General features: G+C 41.4%; 1 protein-coding gene across 2 annotated transcripts in view; it reads right to left on the bottom strand.

Moving 5' to 3' along the window:
* Positions 1–21002, bottom strand: part of SLC1A3 (solute carrier family 1 member 3) — an 82863-nt gene that overhangs the window by 14314 nt on the left and 47547 nt on the right. For both annotated transcript variants that reach the window (XM_032135784.2, XM_032135786.2), the window contains exons 4-5: positions 3266–3470; positions 333–375 (exon numbers count right to left, since the gene is read on the bottom strand). In XM_032135784.2, the coding sequence (XP_031991675.1) occupies positions 333–375; positions 3266–3470 (248 nt within the window). The remainder of the gene's footprint in view (positions 1–332; positions 376–3265; positions 3471–21002) is intronic.

Here is a 21002-nt window from a genome sequence, read left to right as displayed (position 1 = left end):
CACCGCGCCCAGCCGGTTGGTGGGCTTTTGCCAGTGGGGAGTTGGGGGATAGGAAGAGGGGGGGTCTTATGATTAGCCTTCTTAACAATAGCAGACTCCATGAGATATTTGTATGCAGGACACACTGTGTCTGACAACTGCTAAGCCTTCAATAAAAGGTAAGAACCATCCCTTCCCCCAAAAATTCCTAGAAAACGTTAGTGTTTTTAATCTGGTTGACAAGAGAAGTGTTTCTTATAGCAGAGAAATGAGGGGGGAAAAAGAGGGTCTCACTTGGTTTGGTAGAGAAAAGAGGAATTTCAAGGGCGAGTTAATGTCTGTGGAGTGTTTACCTGTTTAAAGCAAGCTTCTACCAGATTCGGAGGGAACATGTTCCTGCGAAGAAAATAATAGTCACGTATAAAATTTTCCAAGTAGTAAGTTTGCCCCTTAAATTCTGTTTCATTGTGTGTAAGGTAAAGATTGCATTGAACCAAGCAACAAATGGAAAAAGAAAAATGTTAGTGGATTTTATAGCTTGAAAAGGAATATATGGTCCTCCCTAAGTGTGGCCCATGTAGTTCGTATTTTCAGGGGAGTCCAAACTCGACTCATTTATCCTCTTGTCAGCCAGTGGGGTTCTTCATTCAGCCATTATATTATTAAAAACCCTGCTGCTAGGAAAAATCAAAGTAAGACTGGAAATGACTTTTATCGTTAGCCTTCAGCTAACTAAGGTATTGTTTAGCAGTGGTAATTTTGGTTATTGTGCCATGTGTCTAAGAACCAAATGTTCTGAATCAGAAGCCATGGTCAGCCTATGGAATTTTGTTCTCCAGAAAAGCCTCCCAAAGGCATTCTGGGGAATGGGGTTTTGGCACTGAATTGCGAAAGCTTCTGCTGTTCTTTGGTAGCCAATGGAGAGATGACCTGCAAAATTTGAACTTGAAGCCCATGTGGCAGGATTTGTTACTTCTCCAGAGACTGTGTCAAAGCACTGTTTGTGTTTGTAGGGGGTAGAGTGAGGGACAACACTCTGGCTGGGAAGTCTGTCATTAGCTGTGTGACACTGGCCAAGTCATGGCACCCATTTATGTCTCAGTTGACTCATCTCTTAAAGAGGAGATTGGATTAAACTATCATTAGGGCTCCAAGATGAAAGACTATGGCAGAAGGAGAAATGGTCCAGCAATTATCACAGGCTCAAGATTCCAGCAGTCGCATGTTATCAAAGTTATAATTTAATATTATAAATGCTTGTCCCTTTCTTCCTACTAGACCATCCTGTTTTCTTTTCCTTCCTATCTACGCTCTATGGGGTTGTTGCTATCAACCTTGATAGAAATATGCATTCAGGAGATTCCAGGATAAATGTTCAAACCAAGTGATTGGTTGTGGGCAGGGTACATTTGTCACTGGAGCAAGGCAGGGCAGAAACACAGTCTTCTGATGGATCAACCAGACTGGGGATGACAAGATTCCAACTCTTCAAACAAGGAATAAAAATTACAAGGAAAGAAAATGTAATATAATAAAATACTTCTAATTTAAATTATCTGAGGGTAAAGTTCATGAAGAGATGGTGAAAAGCCTTAATTAATTGTATGAACTAAATAAAAACATAGCTATTGAATGTCAGCTTGGTATGAAATAATGTTATAGGGTGGCTTGATACATGCAGATCATTGTGATTAACTCCCTGAAAAAGGACTTTCAAGAAGAGGCCCTTGGGTGGTGTTTACATACACAGAGATGGTGCAAAGTCACCCATGGTGGGAATTGAGAGGTGCTGCTGAAGGTACCCTCTGCTCCCCAAATCTCTCTTGACTTTACCTGCCACAGCCCCATTCCTTGAGATGGCATGGAGGAATTTCCTTCAGATGTTCAATGGGGAATGGGCCCTTTAGATAGGTATCTAGAATTGGCAACCCCAGTCACTCTGCAGGTAAGTTAGCTGAAAAGCTGGGAGGAAAGAGCTAGTCTTTGGGAAGACAGGCTGGGAGGGACTAAACAGTGGGGGAATGCTGAGCAGATGGGGGATCTAGAGCCTATGCTGAGATATCTTTCTTTTGTCATTCTAGATTCACTCTCCATTCTATCTGTGCCCTGGGAGCCTGGCCTCTATGGCCCATAACACATGGGTTCTCTTGCCCTCTGGCTTCCTACTCCTGTTAGGTTTGTCTAGTGACATGCACTGACAGATCACAGGGCAGAGGGAGTCTATATTCTCCCAGAGCTCTCTTTGACAGATTTTGTGGCAGCTCCCTTCCTCCATTTAGGGCTTCTGAGGCCCTTCCCTCCCGAGGCTATAGATCTTTCTGGGTTCCAGTAACACCTCCTTTCCTTTTCTCCTTCATAGCTAAGGGTGTTAACAAAATAGTTTCTTACTGTTAGTGCTTTGGGGCCTCACCATCTTTTGTAGGTTCCTTTAAGGCTGCCTGCACCTTGGAAAACCTTCTTCAAGGTTCCTTTAGAGTATGTGGTATGCTTCCTGCCAGGACCTGACTGAGCAAGGGCAGGTGTGTAGGGGAGAGGAAGCAGGAAGGTGCTAGGATCAAATTTTGGCTTACTGCACCGTTCTACATAAGGCTGACTCTATTACCAAGTCTGCTTCAAGTAGTAGATAAAACTCATTTGTAATCAGTGTATGGTTTGTACGTAAAACAATGCTAAAGAAGCCATCCTTTATTCTTTTATTACAGACCTGCCAAATTCTTTCTCCATAAATATTATGAAAGGAAAACCTTGGGACAGGTTTGACAAGATGATCTCTAAAGTCCCTCTGGAATCAAATTGTGTATAATGCATTGTGGTTTGACAAGATGATCTCTAAAGTCCCTCTGGAACCAAACTGTGTATAATGCGTTGTGCATAGTGGGCAATGATACTGATCACAAGTTCAAAATCAGAAGGGTCCAAAGAATAGGGCATACTTGAATAAAAATTAGCCTTAAAGAACAGCACTTAAGAAAAATAGGTTAAGAATTATTAAAATTCCAAGGTGAGCTGCATAGTTGAGAGAGGTCAGTGACCATATTCTGAATCCTAAAAGCAAGCCTCTCAAAATCCATATCCTCTCCTTGCTCTTTTCGCCTCTCTCATACAAGATCAGAAAATGGATCCTTTCTTCAATTTCTATAAGAAAGAAGTAAAGATATATAACCTTCATTTCAAGCCTGGCAAGGCTGGTTCAGTCACACACCCCTTCCAGGGTTTGATTAGCTTCCCAGTAAGAGGGTCTGGATGGCGAAAATACACCCCAAAGGATGGGCTTGCAAGGACCTACCTGATCAAGTCCAGGAAGGCATCTGCAGCTGTCACTCGTACAACTTTGCCTTCTCTGTGCATGTTTTCCTTTGTGCCCTTCCCAGGATGGATGATGATGACAATGATTATGCCAATCACCACAGCAATGATGGTGGTAGTCATATAATAGACTACAGCTCGCATTCCCATCTTCCCTGATGCCTTACTATCTAGCGCCGCCATTCCTGGTAGAGGCAAACAGAAGATTTTCAGGAAGTCAGTCCAGGGAATTCTCTAGTGGAAGACAATGGGAACAGCATTTCCTTTATACTCCCCTACCCTCATCCCACCCAGCAACGGGATTTCGTACATGTTGTGAGAACCTGGCCCCAAATTTTACAAGGTAAAGGGAAAAGGCCAAGGCTAGAATGGTGAGGCATCAGCGGTGTCAGTGAACATGGAGTCACTCATTTTCTGCCCCAAGAGTTGATTTCACATGGCCAAATCAATACTGTTCTCTAATGGTCCAAAAGTGCAATCAGATTGTTTCCTAGGTTACTACTAGTTGGGGAAGCTATGAGTGTGAGTAGTGTGTGTGTGAGTGTGCCTGTGTGCATGTGTGTGTAAAGAAACACTTAAAACGTTTTTCTGGCAGGATAATCTAAGTTTACTTCAAGTTCAAGCACTGTGGTGATTCACACACAGATTAACTGCCATTAAATTCTTTCAAAAGAATTATTTTATATATGTATTTGGGAGTCCTTTTTGATGCTTTATTGTACAATTTAAGCTATTATTCTGATCACCCGCTGATCTATCTTCAATTTGCATTTAAAGTAGACATTGGCTTATAAGGTTCTCAAATAGTTTCTCTGCTATTATTTCATCTCATCCAATAAAAAAAATTTTTTAAATTATCATGGCACAGTTCTCATTCTTGTACCCTGTCTTCCTCTTTGTCCCACAAGTCTAAGATGCCTCATCTCATGCTAAATATCCCTCTTTCCCTCATTTTCAGAACATCTTCAAAGTTTGCCTGAGGAGAGGTGTCATGCTAGAGAAAAAAGGAGGCATGACTTTTAAGGTTTTCCTAAAGGCTGTAGCTAATGGAACACAGTTTGATGCTTTTTGGGCTGAAAAACTATTGGAAAAGACACAAAACTCTCAAAAGATTAAATTATCTATATTAATATGAGCTCTTCTGTTTTATTAGCTGTATCTTCACTTTTCTTCATTCTTTATCCTCCCCAATCCCACTAAGATCCAATTATAGTGTAATCCAATTATAGTTAATTGAGTTTTTTTTTTTTTTACAATTTAAAATGGTGTTTCCACAAATGTATTAAAAGGTTATACTGTATTTCAATAATGTGTATCAGATTCTAATGGTGGTTTAATATTTAGGTAGTGGCCCTGTTCACACAAACATATTTAGAGTTTGTGTGAACTCTAAATATTTGCATATTTAGAAGGTAAAGTACTGATTAAAATGGTGTCTAGGATTGCCAGATAACAGGCTGGGTTTGCTCAAAAATCTTAATACAAAGGTAATTAGCTTAAGTGGAAATTGAAGCCATGACCTTCAGTTTATAATTTCATTTGTATTTGAATCGTATCACTTATAATTTTCATTGTAAGCCCTTAGTATTTCATATGTTCTTATTTTTAACAACCTATAATGCAGATTAAAAAGCAATTAAGTAACAGTCTAAAGGATTTAACACCAAGTGGAATGGAGCGGGAACTTGAACTCGGGTCTTATGTAACTAGGTTCAGTGCACTTTCTGCCTCTGAAAAAACCAACTGTAGCTCCCACAGATAAGGAGGCCAGCTTCGGCTTTGATGCCATGCACTTAGCCTCTTTTATCCTTGGCCACTTTCTTGAAACCCGGGGCTAACTATTCATTTGTTAGGATGGCACCACTTCAACATTTCAACTATGTTAAAAATGGGCTAATCTGTTCCCAACCGAAGTATCCCATCCCCCCGCAGTTTCATTCTCAGGTCTGAATCACATCTCAAAATATCTTGGCTTGGCTGTGCTCAAAATGATTTCTCTCAGAAGGGGCCCACTCTCTTTCCCATGAGTGCCTGAACTTGTCACCACCAAAGCCTGCAATTCTTCCGGCTCTCTCCCTGTGGAACCGGCGAGTAGTGTAAGCACAATACGCCGGATATCTCTGGGTACCAGGGAGTACCAGGCGGCAGTATTTTCTTCCTCCGAGATGCTTTTTTCCCTCTCGCCTTCTATTTTGTGGTGCTGTTCCGTTCTCACGCCAACTCTTCTCTGATGCTCCTGCCCTCTATTCTCGACCTACAGCTATTCGGAGAGAGTGCTAAGTGGTCAAGGCAGAGCACTGGAAACCAAAGTGGCAAACAAAGGATGAGGTTTAATGTCCCTTCTCACACCATGGGGAGAGGGATAGGGAAAGTTATCCCAATACCCACAGCTACAGGGCTGTCAACTCTAGAAAATAAAGTTCATAGGTTTTTAAAAACTGTTTAAAGTAAAAACCAGTATGAAAACATTTTCTTCATACTTTCTAATTCTAAATAGCTGAAGACAACCATCAAGGCATTTTTTCCCAAAAAGCACAGAAGGAGATTCAGTCATCAAATGAGAGGCCTCACTCACCTCTGCATATTGGCCCTTATCCTTTGAAAGAGAATAAAGTAACAGCTGCTATTGTTTCAGCCAAGAAAGGTAAGAGAGGTATATTCATTAATCCCATCTCCATGTAGGTCCTTCCCTTAAAGGAGGATCGAAGTCCCACACAGAGTTACTTGACCACCTCTATTCCAGGTACCCTGGCTTGTAAAACAAATGAAGCCACCAAGAACAAGGCAGTACACTGCCATCGGGGCAACAGCAGGACAGATGTGTACAATCTGTTCACACACAATGGCCTTAATACTGGTGGCATCAGGAAAATGCAAGAAGAACTCTGGAAGACAAAACCCCAAATGAGCAGGGCATCGCTTTCCCCACCCTCACCTAAACTCTGTGACCATTTCCTTTCCCCAACCTCAAGAAATATGAGAGACGAACCTTTACACCAGAGACTAAACAGGGATGTCAGAGTGTCTGGAGCAAGGTTAAAGTACTAAATCACTTTGTAGAATGGGGCACTTTGGCAGGAACTACTCTAAATGTTTGGGAAGGAGGAAGTTTACATTGAGCCTTATCACTTTAAAATATATGGGAGAAAAGGGCACTGGGGTGATGGGGAGACAGAAAGTTACTTTGGTATGCAAGTAATTGTGGGAGTGTGTTACAACAGCCCTGCATGCATCTAAATACATATTTGAGAAACACATTCCAGAGCAAGTGGTAAAGATAATGATCTTGACTATTTTCTTTTTCTTCATTTGATCTGGGCTTAGCTAAACTAGCCCAATTCAAGACATCATGACATCTTTATTACGAAAACAACCTGCCTTCAGAATCAAGACCCCCCTGAAATCCAAAGAAATACTGTATTGTACTATTGTTACAAGTACCGTGATGGCTCTTTCACTTACAATGACACATTTGTGTGTGTGTTTTGAACATTTTGAGTTAACTTTTATCTGGTCCAAAGACTCACTAAGTCCTATCTTTGATTGATGGTAATAGTCATTTAATTCATGACAATTGTATAATGCAGATATTGTTGATACTATATTATAGGTGAAGAAACAAGAGACCAGAGAAGTTAAATAACTTGCCCAACATTGCACAGCTAATAAATGGCAGTGGTAGGATTTGAACCCACATTTCCAAGAGAGTATTCTTACTGCTATACCTCTCTTTTTATGGATGAGCCAGGAGTCACCCATGTTTCATTTGCTTGTTATCCATGCTGACTTTCTCTAACTTTCTTGCATTTGAGTTAATTGCTAAGATGAGCCACTTGACTTGAGGATAATTCTATGGAGGAATATAATTGTGAAAAATCTCTGTCCAATTACTCAGTATTCCCTAAACCTACTTTAAGATCAAGCTGATTAACACTGGTCACCAGAAGGACTAGCTAGAGAGCTGATAATATCAGTGCAAATTCTTCACCATTCCTAGAAAAACAGCCCAGAGCATGTTTAATGAAGGGTGGAGAGCTGTGGATATTTGCTGGCTGCTGTGAGCACTTGAGTCTTATTTTCTTTTCTACAAATCTACCCATAAATAACCACTTATCAAGCAAGCAATCATTTCTCCAAACCTATTTCTGTTCAACAATGAGTTAAGCATCAGAAGGAGACTGAATAAGATGCTTTCTAGAACAGTAAAAGATTAAAACTTTGCTTCGAACACCTGAGTATTTTAGGCAGTAGTCACATGGAAGAGAGAGGAAAGGAAGAGAGTTTCTTGAGCAAATAGGTAATTATAAAGATAGTCTTTTGGCAGTTGATTTGTCACAACAAATATGCACCAAATTCATGGGATTTTAGGGGGCAGAGAGGGAATGTTTTGTAAATATGTATGTGGTACTCTGTAAGTCTATATGGTAAATTAGATCTCTTTTGGTATAGTAATTAATATGACTTCTTGGATAAATAAAATATACACTCAGTCAAGTATTAAAGGACAACATAAAATGTGCCAAGTTCCCAAGTTTCCATCATTGGCATGGATTTTATTCTCCCGTCTGCTGAAAATCTATGACTTGGACATTAACATGTATCAGTGTACTCCCCTCAACAATTCCCATCTCCAGTTTTGAAACACGAAATCTAGAGAAGTAGTCTTCTGTTTTGAATTGTCTTCCCACTTATCCCCATGATGTTTCATTGTTCTTCCAGGGCCACTGGAACAGGTCCAGAAGGAAAGGAAAGAAAAGAATGATGGCAACTGCTGATTCAGGAAGATTGTTCTGTTTCAGTTTTCATTTTATTTTAGATGTACTCCTTCTCCACAATGAGTTTCTCAAACATGCATCTAATGAAAGCCGCCTGTTCTCAACCCTCCTAGAATTTCAAGATGGGCAAACTTACAAGGAAAGCAAGGATGAGCGCTACTATGTACCGTCTTCATGTGAATACGAGATTTTTTTCTATAAGAAAATCAAACTCTAAAAATACAATATACTTCATAATTACAGATTGAAAAATGCACCCCTGTGTCCTGGGCAGCTGCTCACTGCTGAGTCCAGGCACTGCCATCCTAGGAAGAGAGTGAGGAGGAGGGTGAAAAAGCTCACCCAGGAAAGGCAGTGAGGGGCGAGGAGGGAGCAAAAAGAAAGTCACTTCAAATCTCTTTCTAGAACTATATTGTTTTTCTGTGCAAAAATATTTTCTTCTGGCCCCTTTATAGACCAGCTTGTAAAAACACTGCAAAGTGCTATGATTCTAAGGGTTCTGGAACTGAAGACAAATCTTTAAAAGTTAGATTCCAAATTGTTGGTAAAGAATGAGTATGTCATAATTTTGCATCACAGTTGGTAAGCCAGTGATAACCTCGGAATGTAATCTAAAAGACACAGTGGCACAGTGGTTCAGAGTTCAGACTCTGACGTTAGAATACCTGGATTCTACTTTTGGCTCTAGTACCATGTGGCTTCTCCAAGCCTCAGTTTCCTCCTCTGTAGAATGTGAAAAATAGAAGCTCCCTCATAGGGTTTTCACTGGCATTAAAGGGGCTTCCATATAGAAAGCACTTAAAGGTGTTCAGCACATGGTAAGCATTCAACAAATGTTAGGTGTTATTATTACTTACCAAACAGGTACATAATAAACAAACTGCTCACAAAGCATTACTTCACCTCTAAGTCTTATTTCTGATGTAGAAAATAAACTAACAACACCCCATTGCAAGATTAGAGAAAACATATTTGCAGGATACAAAGTAGGTCCTTGATAAAGGACAGTTTTGTTCATTCTATGTCTCCTGCTACCAGAATTTTAGTGCCAAGAGAGCAGGACCATCTGTTTTATTCATTGCAGTGGCCTCAGTGCCTAGCATAGTGTCTGCACATAGAGGGGCTCAATAATCATTTTTTTGAATAACCAGCCATTCTTATTAGTGTTTTTGTTGCTATGCTGGATAGAGGCCACATGCTTTTTTTTTTTTCCTAACACTTAGATTGGGTTACTATGCATTACAAATTCTAAAGTTGCTTTTGTTTAAAACACTCTTTAATTCTGACTCACTAATTTTGGTTGATCTTCCCCCAATTAATCCAAAATAATGAGGTTCATTCTGTCTGGAACAATAAGAGACAAACCTTGTGGGGAAAGAGTGTCAATGCAAACCCAGCGGCACCCGGAGTTTCATTTCCAGAGCTGGGAATGAGTTCCCGGCAAGGTGGCCCTAAGCTGCTCAGGAAGGCCAGGAGGCTGGAAAACTTCCATTTATTACTCACCACCATGCAATGGGCACCCTATTGCTTTCCCTTCCTTTGCCTTCTCTCTGGCACTACTGTATTATTTTCCCTGTTTTGCTGACATATTTCCCTCTTGGAGATGAGCCTATAGAAGTAACTGCTATAGCTCTATCTGTCCATATGTTGACAGGTGAATGAGAGTAAATGAAAATAGAAATGCAGAGAAGGGAATGAAAGAAGGCCTGTGGTCTAAATGTGTGCCTTCATGAAGTCAATTTAGTAGGTCATAACTAGTATTTTCATCAATTAATCAAAGCAAATAGAAAATATCACAATGTGTCACATGTGGTAAAGGTAAGTACTGTTTTGTGAAAAGCTTTTTCAGCTCTCTGTGTGTGTGTGTGTGAGTGCCAGGTTGCAATACAAAATATATTTATTATTGTAGTTTCTGGTTAAAAAAAAAAAAGTTTGCAAACACTGGCATAAACCCCCATTTGGTTAATAGTAGAGGCTTTAAAAAGGAACCATGGGCCGGGCATGGTGGCTCACACCTGTAATTCCAGCACTTTGGGAGGCCAAGGAGGGTGGATCACTGGAGGTCAGGAGTTCGAGACCAGCCTGGCCAACATAGTGAAACGCTGTCTCTACTAAAAATATAAAATTAGCCAGGTGTGGTGGTACACGCCTGTAATCCCAGCTAGTCGGGAGGCTGAGGCAAGAGAATTCCTTGAACCTGGGAGGCAGAGGTTGCAGTGAGCTGAGATCATGCCATTGCACTCCAGCCTGGGCAAAAAAGAGCCAAACTCAGTCTAAAAACAACAATAACAACAACAAAAAGGAACCATGAACAATGTATTGTCTTCCTTTCCTACCGTCTTTGTTTCCTATGATCTTGGGCTGTCCACCATGCCCAAGAACTTGCTTCATCTCACTAGTGGAGACCACAGAATGAGGATACCGACCTCTGGTATTAGGTCATTTCACTTGAACAGAAATTTTATGGACATCTTAACAAGGGAATACATTTTAGAAAGGTTCACTTCATGGAATTTGGAGCAAAGAAGGCAATTTACTTTTATGAGTGATTCTTGCTGAAGAGAATGAAACCATCTCCATGAAGAGCGGAGAACGATTTTGCAGAATTCACAGTCACAAGCATTTTCACATGGGTTTTCACCCTGGTCAAAGGTTCCTTCTCATTATGGCTGTTTATAATATCACAAATGACATTTTATTAGCCTATAACACCGCTTGGCCTTATAAGGCTACATTGCATGAAAACACCAAGTGTTCCTTACAGATTTGCCACGTGTGATGGCACATAATTTATCAGGTAAACTGATTTTAAATTTGACCCTTAAAACTTGTCAACATGTCTTTTTCTTCGAGCTTTAGTGTTCCATAAGAAAATGAAGTGCAGGGCCGGGCGCGGTGGCTCACGCCTATCTCAGCACTTTGGGAGGCTGAGGCAGGCGGATCATCTGAGGTCAGGAGTTCGGGACCAGCCTGGCCAGCATGGGGAAACCCGTTTCTACTAAAAAAAAAAAAAAAAAAACCCCGGGCGTGGTGGAGCATGCCTGTAATCCCAGCTACCTGAGAGGCTGAGGCAGGAGAATTGCTCGAACCTGGGAAGCGGAGATTGCAGGGAGCAGAGATCGCACTACTGCACTCCAGCCTGGGGGACAGAGCAAGACTCCGTCTCAAAAACAAACAAACAAAAAAAGAAAACGGAGTGTAGAAAAGCAAAAGAGAAACATTCTCTTTTGAAAGATTGTTAAGCAGAAAAAAATCAGTGGGAAGACAATATTATTAGTGGCAGAAAAAGTCAAATAAATCACTGTATCCTCGGTCTGATAGGACTAAGCAGACAATCCCTTTTCTCTGGCTACAGTCGTCCTTTGAGGATGAACTTTAATTCGGAAGCAATGAGAGGAAACTGAGGCACAACTTCCTCCACTGCTACTTCTAACATCAAAGAACTTCTAGCGCCCTTTGGCTTAACCTTTGGGGTGGAGACTCCCTCTCCCGGGTAAGCAGCCCGTGGCGGCCTCTGAGTGGTCAAGCTTTCTTTCTCTCTACGCTGGTCTTGACCATTCAATTGACTCTCACGACAGCTTAACACAGCCCTGCGATCTTTCCAGTAATGTGGTTTGCCAGAGAGCCCACCGCAGGGACTTCCTCTGACTCTCAGCAAGGTTGCCGGAAACTCGCAGAACGGGCAGCTCTGAAATTCACTTCTCAGAGGCCCACAGCTGCCGGCGCGAGCCCCGCTGCGAGGTGATTTGGATACCCATTTACCCTTCACATGAGCCCATCCTTCGCTCACTGTATTGGAATGTGCCGCACAATATGCTTTTTTGAAGAGGAACCAGAGAGTAATTCATCTTCTTTATGTGTGCTAAGCAGAGCAAGAGGGAGAGGCGAGCGGGACCCACCATGGGCCGGGGAGTCGTGATTAGTAACAGCTGACAGCCTCAGACCAAGACCCTTTCTTTGGCTACCTCATTGTAACAGCCGAGCACAAAGGAATGACTGTCCTCTTGCCAAGATTTAGAAACCCAGGACCACAGAAAATAGCAGGAAAAAGCAAAGTGTGTGTTGGGCAGTGGGGGCAACAGGCTGACGAAAGCCACCCTTGGATCTACCTGTAAAGCCTGGGTTTGGAAAGAAACCTCTATCGCGTGGAAAGCCCTGTCTCCCCGTGATGCCCATTCACCAGCAGCACCAGGAGCACTGATGGTGGCGGCAAAAGCAGGTGAATTTACGCACAGAAAGAGCCTGGGGAGAGCAGCAAATTGCTTTGGTTTAATGAGAGGAAGTTCTTTGAGGGCCAGAGCCCCAGCCTGTCTCCCCTTCTTTCCAAAAGAATCATGATTTACAACTGACCACTGGATGAGTAGTTTGCAATTTCCACAAAAGCTGTCTTTACTTTGGATTGTGTTTCTTGTTAGGGAAAAGACCTTCCCGCATGACTGTCTTGGGAAGGTGATCGAGATAGCACGTTTCCTAGCTGGCAGAATGCTAAATGGGACCGAATTACACAACCAGGCTTGACTTGTCCAAAATTAACCAAAAGGCTTCTCAAGTTGACTGCAGAACATGTCAGACTCAAGGGGTGACCTTTCTTCCCAAGGAAGGCCTGTCCCTCACAGAAGAAAAGGAATTGAAATGAAGGCCTCATAGAAGTTGAAAGCAATATATAAATGTTAAAGACCAATTCAATCTGGTCCTGCTTTGCCAAAGAGCAGCCGAAGCAGGAGTGTGACTCCAGGCCCAGCCATGAGGCTGGGAAGCAGCAGATTCTTGTGGCCAAAGGAGCCACACGCACCTGTGCCCACCCACACTCTGCAAAGATTCTGGAACCAGATTCCAACGTTAGCACTCTGAAATGGACTGAGGTTAAGTTTGTTGCTTGAAACTGAAATTAAGATTTTTCAAACAGATGTATTTCTTTAAAGAAAAAAAGCAACTAGTGAATAAAACATGTTTACCTTGTCTATTTTCTTTTCTTTTTCTTTGAGATGGAGTCTCGCTCTGTTGCCCAGGCTGGAGTGCAATGGCATGATCTCAGCTCACTGCAACCTCTGCCTCCCAGATTCAAGTGATTCTCCTGCCTCAGCCTCCCAAGTAGCTGGGATTACAGGTGCCCACCACCATGCTTGGCTAATTTTTGTATTTTTAGTAAAGACGGGGTTTCGCCACGTTAGCCTGTCTGGTCTTGCACTCCTGACCTCAGGTGATCCGCCCGCATGGACCTCCCAAAGTGCTGAGATTACAGGCGTGAGCCACCACTTTGTCTATTTTTTAAATTAAATCCAGCGATGTGAATTTTATCTACTGTATAAAAAAATACATTTAAAAAATTCAGGTCCACACTTTGGCCAGTAAAAAGAGTGTGCAAAATGAAATCTTTGGTGATAGAGCTGGGGCTGAGGAGAGGAGAAAGGGAAGATTGTGGAGATAGAGTTGAGAGAATGACAAGAGGAGAAAGAGAAAAGAGAAAACGTAGAGAAAGGAAGGGAGATGAGAAATCAAATGAAGATGGGATGGAGAAAAGTTCAGAAGGGGCTTTTATCTTAGCATATTTCTTGGGCTGTGGCCAGTGGCACCCGCTTTCAGTTCTGATTAGTTTTCTCAGCATTTAAAAGCTCATCGGTTGTTTTATCTAAAAGAATAGTTCCTATAAAAGAATAGTCTCACCTAGGGAGTGGGAGATTGTTCTCTCAGCTACCAGAGCCAAACAATAAATCAGTGTTACTGCATAGAGTGAAAACACTGTTGGAGTAAACTCTAGAATTGGTCGGCTTCCCCGTTTCTGGTTACCACTGTAAGAGAACATTCTTCCCTTGGAACAGGAAAAGCTACATTTTTGCCCCCAGGCCCAAGGGCAGCAATGGAATTGAATAATTGCTGATATATTCCACAAGTAGTGGCACAACACTTTTATAGCTTTCTTCCCTCTCTAGGAGGGAGTTGTTTCTGCACATTCTACTTTAGTTTTGTAATACCTATGTGCATAGTTTCTTCTCAGCTTTATATTCCAATGTTTTTTTTTCAAGGGGTATTTAGGAATCCCAAAAATTATACAAGAAAATTGTGGACAGTCCCTTATAGCAAAATTCACTTATCCTGAATAGAGTTCAGGGGTCTAGGAAGGCGTATAGAGAAAGCACGTGGAAGTAACATTTGGTTGACCTGAGTTGCATGAGACGGGTTGGTAAAATAATTCTTTAATCTGGAATTTAGGAATAGAGTGAGTGATGAAGATACAGTCACCAGGGTTTGGAATAAACACAATTGGTAGATGGATACATCTGAGTAAAATATAGTCACACTAAATGATTTAAAAAGACAGCGAGTGATAGAACTGGGGACATTGTTGTTAAAGAGAAGTATGGAATAGAAGAACTATACATAAGGTAAAGAGAAGCCAGGTACAAAACAATGATTTTTAAATGAAGGATTCAAAGGACTATGGCTCATCACAGATAATGGAATGAATTGGTAAGATAGTGAAGTTTGTTCAGGGTAACATGCTTCTTCTAAAAGTGACTATGAATTACTTCTACAATTAAAACTTTTTCACTTATTCGTGCACTCTTTCAACATTTATTAAGGACTTTCTTGATACTCTGGCAAAGGACATAAACATTAAGCCTTTGATGTATTTATTACAGTCAACAGGACTTAAAAAAATATCGTGAAACTGGCCTAAACAAATAAAACACATCAAATTATCTAGCGGAGTGATTTGGAATGGAATTTGAGGAAAACGGAAATGTGTTGGTAGGAACTGGAAGGAAATGGTTGTCATCAACGTGAATTCCAGGGCTGCTTGGCTTGAATCCTGACTCCCCCAATTATTAGCTTGTGACTGGTCAAGGTATGTAACCCCTCACTCTCTTGGCAAATGGATGTTTTTGAGAATTCAATAAATTAACGTACGTGATGCCTTAATAATATGTGGCATGCGATGACAGTGATGTTTTTATTTTTGTTTTTAAAAAAGTATTTTTTAGCTCTGAAAGGCTCCTTGGAACACCACTGTAAACCATAAGAACTCAGTCAAATTAGAGCCTACTGCCAGGCACTGTGCTGAGTGCTTCACCTCCTTTATCCTCCTAACAACCCTTCAAGGTGGAGGCTAACAATGGTCACTCTGCATTTATGGATTAGAAAACAGGGAGGTTAAGTCTCTCACTCAGGATCACACAGCTAATAAGTGGCATTGCTGGCATCTGAAGTCTCTCCAACCCCAGAGCCCATTGTTTGATCACTATGCCTACTGTCTTGGAGATTTTCTGTAAAATAAATTATTCTTCACACTAGACTGGTATCAATCATTGATGTGCATTTGATCTACCCAATGTGGAATTGTGACAGTAATCTGCTTAAAGTCATGTTTGAAAGGAAGCCATATACCACAGTTAAAAAAAAAAAAAAAAAGGGTAAGTTGTAAAGTGCCACAGTCATGGTGAGTGGCTACTGTCACAGCCCTGGGACCTGCACAGGAATTAGTTTGACATCTGTCATTGAACTGCAGAGTCATAACATAGTGGCTTTATTCAGAAAATGACATACTAATGGATGTCTTAAGTCAAAGAAGAAAGAAAAAAACCTCAACCATGGATAATTACACATTGCAAAGGCCATGGGTAATCCCTAGAATGCCCAGGCCACTTGGTGAAGCTGCAGCATTTCGCCCCCAACTCTGTTTAGAGTGTCAGTTACCAAACTTTCTCTGAGTCCCACCACAGTGGTGCTCACAGTCTTCTAGGGTAAGTCTTCACCATTGGGCAGCTTTGATTAAACAAACAAACAAACAAACAAACACAACTGCTTAGAAATCTAAAATCTCATTCCTTTTAACCCTTTCCCTTTGAGATAAATTTTTGCTTCTGGAGGAACCCAAAGCAAGTCTGATATACGTTTACCAGGGGACTTTGGTCTTCTTTTCTATAGACTCAATATGCATCATTTCTCCAACTGATCCTCATGTATCATTATTTCCAGGTGCTCACCAACCTGTAATGCCTTCGACTGCCTACCAGTCAATGTCCTCACGCTCTGGCCCAAACCTTCTTTTGTCAGCTTCATTTCCTACGCAGGCCTACCCTATTCTGCCAGGCAACTCAGACTTCTCAGTATTCCCTAGACATGCCTTAGGTTTTCCTGTCTCTGTCTCTTTGCTCTTAAGGCTTCCTCTGCTCTCGTCCTCATTTCCTGTGGAAATCTGACCACTAGCCCAGACCCTGAATTCCCACAACATTTTCTTTGTGCTTCTTGGTTTCGTGGGGCACTTTGTTTTATAGTTATGTGTGTACCTGTCTGGCTGTCTATTTAAATTTTCAACTCCTTGAGCCTAGAGACTGGCAATGTCTCTTTGTATTTTTATTTCCTGCCCTGGTTAGCACATTGCCTGCCCAAAACAGGAGTCTAATAAATGTATCTTGGATTGGATTCAACACCCTCTTAGTAGCTAGTCTGCTTTGTCAAAGCCTCCCCTGAATGTGCTCAGAACCAAACAAATTATTCCCGATGCAGTGCAGTCAGTGCAGAGTACAGTGACTATTAATATTTCTACTGAGGAAGCACACGGCTATATTCATTCTTTTTTAGCCACCACTTCCTACTGTTGGTTCACATTAAGCCTCTAGTCACATGAACTGCTGCCAAGCTCAGTTGCTCCCCATCCTGTAATTGCGCAATTGCCTTTTGAATCTAAAAGCAGACATGACACTTATTCCTTTCTCAACTTCATCTTGTTGGTGTCCATCCAGCATTGCAGCCTATTGAAATCATTATGAATCATGATCACAGGCATATGTAGTGGAAGCCATCCTTTTTAGGCTTATGTCATATGAAAACACTATGTAGATGACTTCTATGTTGTTGAGTCGTTGATTAAAGTATGGAACAGGGCAGGGTTTTTTTGAAAAGTACACAAGGGTGCATCACCAGGTGTCTTTGCAGGTTGACATGGAGCCTTAAACACACATTAAGTCTAGATATTCAGCCAGATTGAAAGACACTTCATGATTTTTATCAGGTCCTATTTTATTACTAAAGGTATTAGGGAAGATTCAGAATTTTTCAGAATAACCAAAACAAATTGTTTCAGGAATTCCACAACCAAAAAGTGATTATAGAAAGGGAGCACGTTTTAAACAGAAAAGATTCCCTATAGCACATGAAGCTATTACAAGATGTTTTGTGGGAATACTGTTAGCCTGACTTTGTAACTTCAGGAATTACTCTTTTCCTAGAAGAATCAGTAGTATCAATCTAGAGAAGAATAAGCTAATAAATATCCTTCCCCACTACATAGGAATGTCATGTCATTTGGGAAGAGATGTAAATGCATCAGGGATCAATACAAACAGAAGTTATTCATATGCAAAAGAAATAACAGCATAATTATTTTAGGCTTCAGAAAAGTTAATTGGATAATTCATTAGCAAAAATTTCTGGTTGTGCTACAATGATTATTAAAAAGTCCACTCTTTTAAAGTATATGCCTTAAGTTCATCTTCACTTTTATTCCTTCTGGAATAACATATCAGTGATTTTGCAGGTCATAGCCCTTCAAGTATAGTAATACACGATGGTTTACATTGATTACTATATGCCCAGTGACTAACACTGCAGGAACTCAGTATAGCTTTGCTGAATGAATGATGAATGACAAATTCTGCAAATTCAGCAGGTGAGAATAATTAAGCAACTATACTCAACCTACAAACCAATGACATATTTTTGTAATGTACTATAGCAAGAGTTCATCACTGCAACTAGGGCTGCAATGCAAATGTACAAATAGTAGCTTCTCTTCTCAAGGAGTTCTTTTGTTGTGTAGACAAGTCAGATTCTCACTGAACAATTAGACAGTCATAGTCTCACCAAATAACAGAATGTTCAACCACACATGATGTAAAGGGCTAAGTACACAAGTACAGAAAAATTATGAAAAATATTTAGCTCATGTGGAGAAAAGACTTCAGGCAACAAATGCACTTTAACATTATAAACTGATCCAGTACTAATCTAGAGGCCACATACCACATCAGGGGTTACATGGCTCTAGAGAGAGGGGGCTTTAGTGACACTTAGATTTGAGTTTGAATTCAAGCTCAGCCACTTGCTAGCAGGGAGACCCTGAGACATTATGCAACCTCTCTGAGACCTAGTTTCTTGATCTATAAAATGGGAATAATAACAACGACCTTTCAGAAGGAATAACAAGTACATATGTTCAATAACTAGCATATTTTTTATACCCAGTAGTTGCTAGCAATTATTATGGCAGGTAAAATTAAAAAGTCACTGACCAATTATAGAATTAACCTGTAATCAAGATTAGGATTTTAGTACTTTAAGGTACAGTAAGTCTAATCTTTACTGCAACACCAATGTTCTCAGTCATTTACAGCTTCTGATGTAAACCACATCTTATTTAGCTAATTACTGAGGAGCAACCATGCGTCCAGCTCTGTTCCAGGCTAAGTAAACCCTGTGATGTGTTTCCTCTAACTTGCACTCATCTTAATGCAATGGAAACTTGATTGTAGTGAACATAATCCCACAGGGAATCTCAAACACCCTTGGAAACCATTCTGTTATCAAAAAGTCAAAATTAAATGCCTAAAACTGGCTGGGGCCCTCCAGGTCTGGTGAGTGAGGTCAAGGAACCCAAAAGGCTTGATGATGTACAAAATGACAACACTAGTTAGTGGTGAGGCTAGGACAGAGTGAAAGTTTCATGGCCTTTTGATAAGGCAAAGTGGCTTAAAGCTTTGCTTTAGTGCATGAGTTGGAAACTGGTTAAGTTTATGACAAGTGGAGTTTTCCCAATCTTTACAAGGTCACAAGCTTTCTTGGCAAGGTAGATTTTTTAATTCTAACATAGAAAATACAGTGACTTTTAATTGTTTACTCAGGGTCACCCATAAGCAGTTTTCAGAAACATATATGAACTGCAGTAAGCAGACTCAGGAGGCAGCCAGTCAGCAGAAAGGGGGTGAAGTAACATGCAACACGATCTCTGAAACTGCCTAACAATTAGTGACAAAGCCAGGGTACAGCCAGTGAGAATGCCATCATTTGACCCAAGCTGAGGCTGAGGAAATGATCCTCTCTGGGCAGACCCTAGATGCAAGTGGAAAGACAGACCTTACACCTGATACTCTCCGGCAAAGAAGCCAAAAGGGCTTTTGAAGTTGGTGTTTATAATATTAAAGCAGAATCTCAGAGTGTAGTAGTCACTGACATTAGCCAATGCCTATAGATTCACATGGACCACACTCACAGCCATGATTCCCCGTGAGCTCACCTCGAGGTCCTCCAGAAGGCACATACAACAAACATTTTTATTACTGTCGCTACTATTATTTCCACTCCATAAACAAGCCCTGAATGCCAAAATGACTTCTCCCACAGCTAGTCAATGCTGCAACTGGTAGCTCCAGAAGTTTGTGTTCTTAAGAACCAAACAGGAATTACTACAAATAAATGCAGCCAGAGTGAATGTCCCCTGCACCACTCAGCTGGCCCCTGTTCACCTTTTCAGATGCACACATCTCCTCACTCTGCAGAGGAAGGAGATGTAGGACCTGGAGTCTATAGTTAACAGTGCTGTGACTTCCTTCTTAGGCACCTAGAACAGCTAACTGGAGGGCCTCAATACTGAATGAATTAACAACCTCAGCTAGACAATAGCAGCCCTGCATGACGCAGAGCACGCATGCAATGAAGACAAGGAAGGGAATGTAGCATGAAGACATACGGCATATGCTTGGTCAAGACTGTTTCCCGTGTATCCAGTGAGGGGACAGAGCTATACAAGGCTTGCTAGGGGAAAGAAAGGAAATGGTGCCTCTTGAGAAGTGTATCGGCATCCACAGTCTTAGGGAGTCTGTGCCTCTTTAGAAGTGTATCAGCATCCAGTCTTAGGGAGGCTGCAGCATTTGTAAAATGCTTCATGAGTGTGTGTGGAATAACTTTCAAATGGGGGGAAAGGTAAAACATTTCAAGTAGGGAGATAAACTGTGTTAAGAAGTCAAGTGAATGGGATATTGATGAGCAGGGACGCAGTCATTAAGATACACAAACCACCCTTCATCTACCACTGAGTGTTTTGCAGCACGAGAACATTTCCATTGGCTCATTCCACTCACAGAGCATTTTCTGTACGCCCAAATCATTTTCACTGGGTTTCCTAACAGCCCCTGGAGGGGCATAAGAACCCCTCAGATGTGGATTTCAAGTCTTCTGACATTAAAGCTGATTAAGAAGAAAACATTAGGCTGGGCACGGTGGCTCACATCTGTAATCCCAGCACTTTTGGAGGCTGAGGAGGGTGGATCACGAGGTCAGGAGTTCGAGACCAGCCTGACCAACATGGCAAAACCGCGTCTCTACTAAAAATACAAAAATTAGCTGGATGTGGTGGCACATGCCTGTAATCCCAGCTACTCAGGAGGCTGAGGCAGGAGAATCACTTGAACTTGGGAGGCGAAAGTTGCAGTGAGCCAAGATCGCACCACTGCACTCCAGTCTGGGCGACAGAGCGAGGCTCTCTCAAAAAAAAAAAAGAAAAGAAAACATCAATATTTTCCTTATTTTTAGCTAATTATCCTCAGCTCATGTGGGATGCATTTATTGAGCACTTATTTTATGCTACTCTCAGGAGCTCTAGACAGACCTGGTGTTTGCTCTCAAAGCTCACAAGTCCAGGGCAGCACAGCATTCCACGAGACAGAACAGTGCATCAGGTTGAGAAAGAAGAGATCTGTGTGTGTCAGAAGCGAGGGGCCCGGGAGAGAGGCACTTGGGAAGCTCTACTAACCTATACATTGGAGTTCTGGCAATACTTGACTACTGTCAGGAACAACGGTAAAACCTCATCTAGAAAGAAGGAGCAATTTTAGTACCAAGTCAGATCTGCCCATGCGTGTTTACCAGATTCGACTTTGAGAGCCA

This window comes from Hylobates moloch, unplaced genomic scaffold (assembly GCF_009828535.3).
Source record: "Hylobates moloch isolate HMO894 unplaced genomic scaffold, HMol_V3 SCAFFOLD_17, whole genome shotgun sequence".
Taxonomy (NCBI): Eukaryota; Metazoa; Chordata; class Mammalia; order Primates; family Hylobatidae; genus Hylobates; species Hylobates moloch.
The sequence above is the reverse complement of the archived record's forward strand: the minus strand, read 5'-3'. Positions and strand labels throughout refer to the sequence as shown.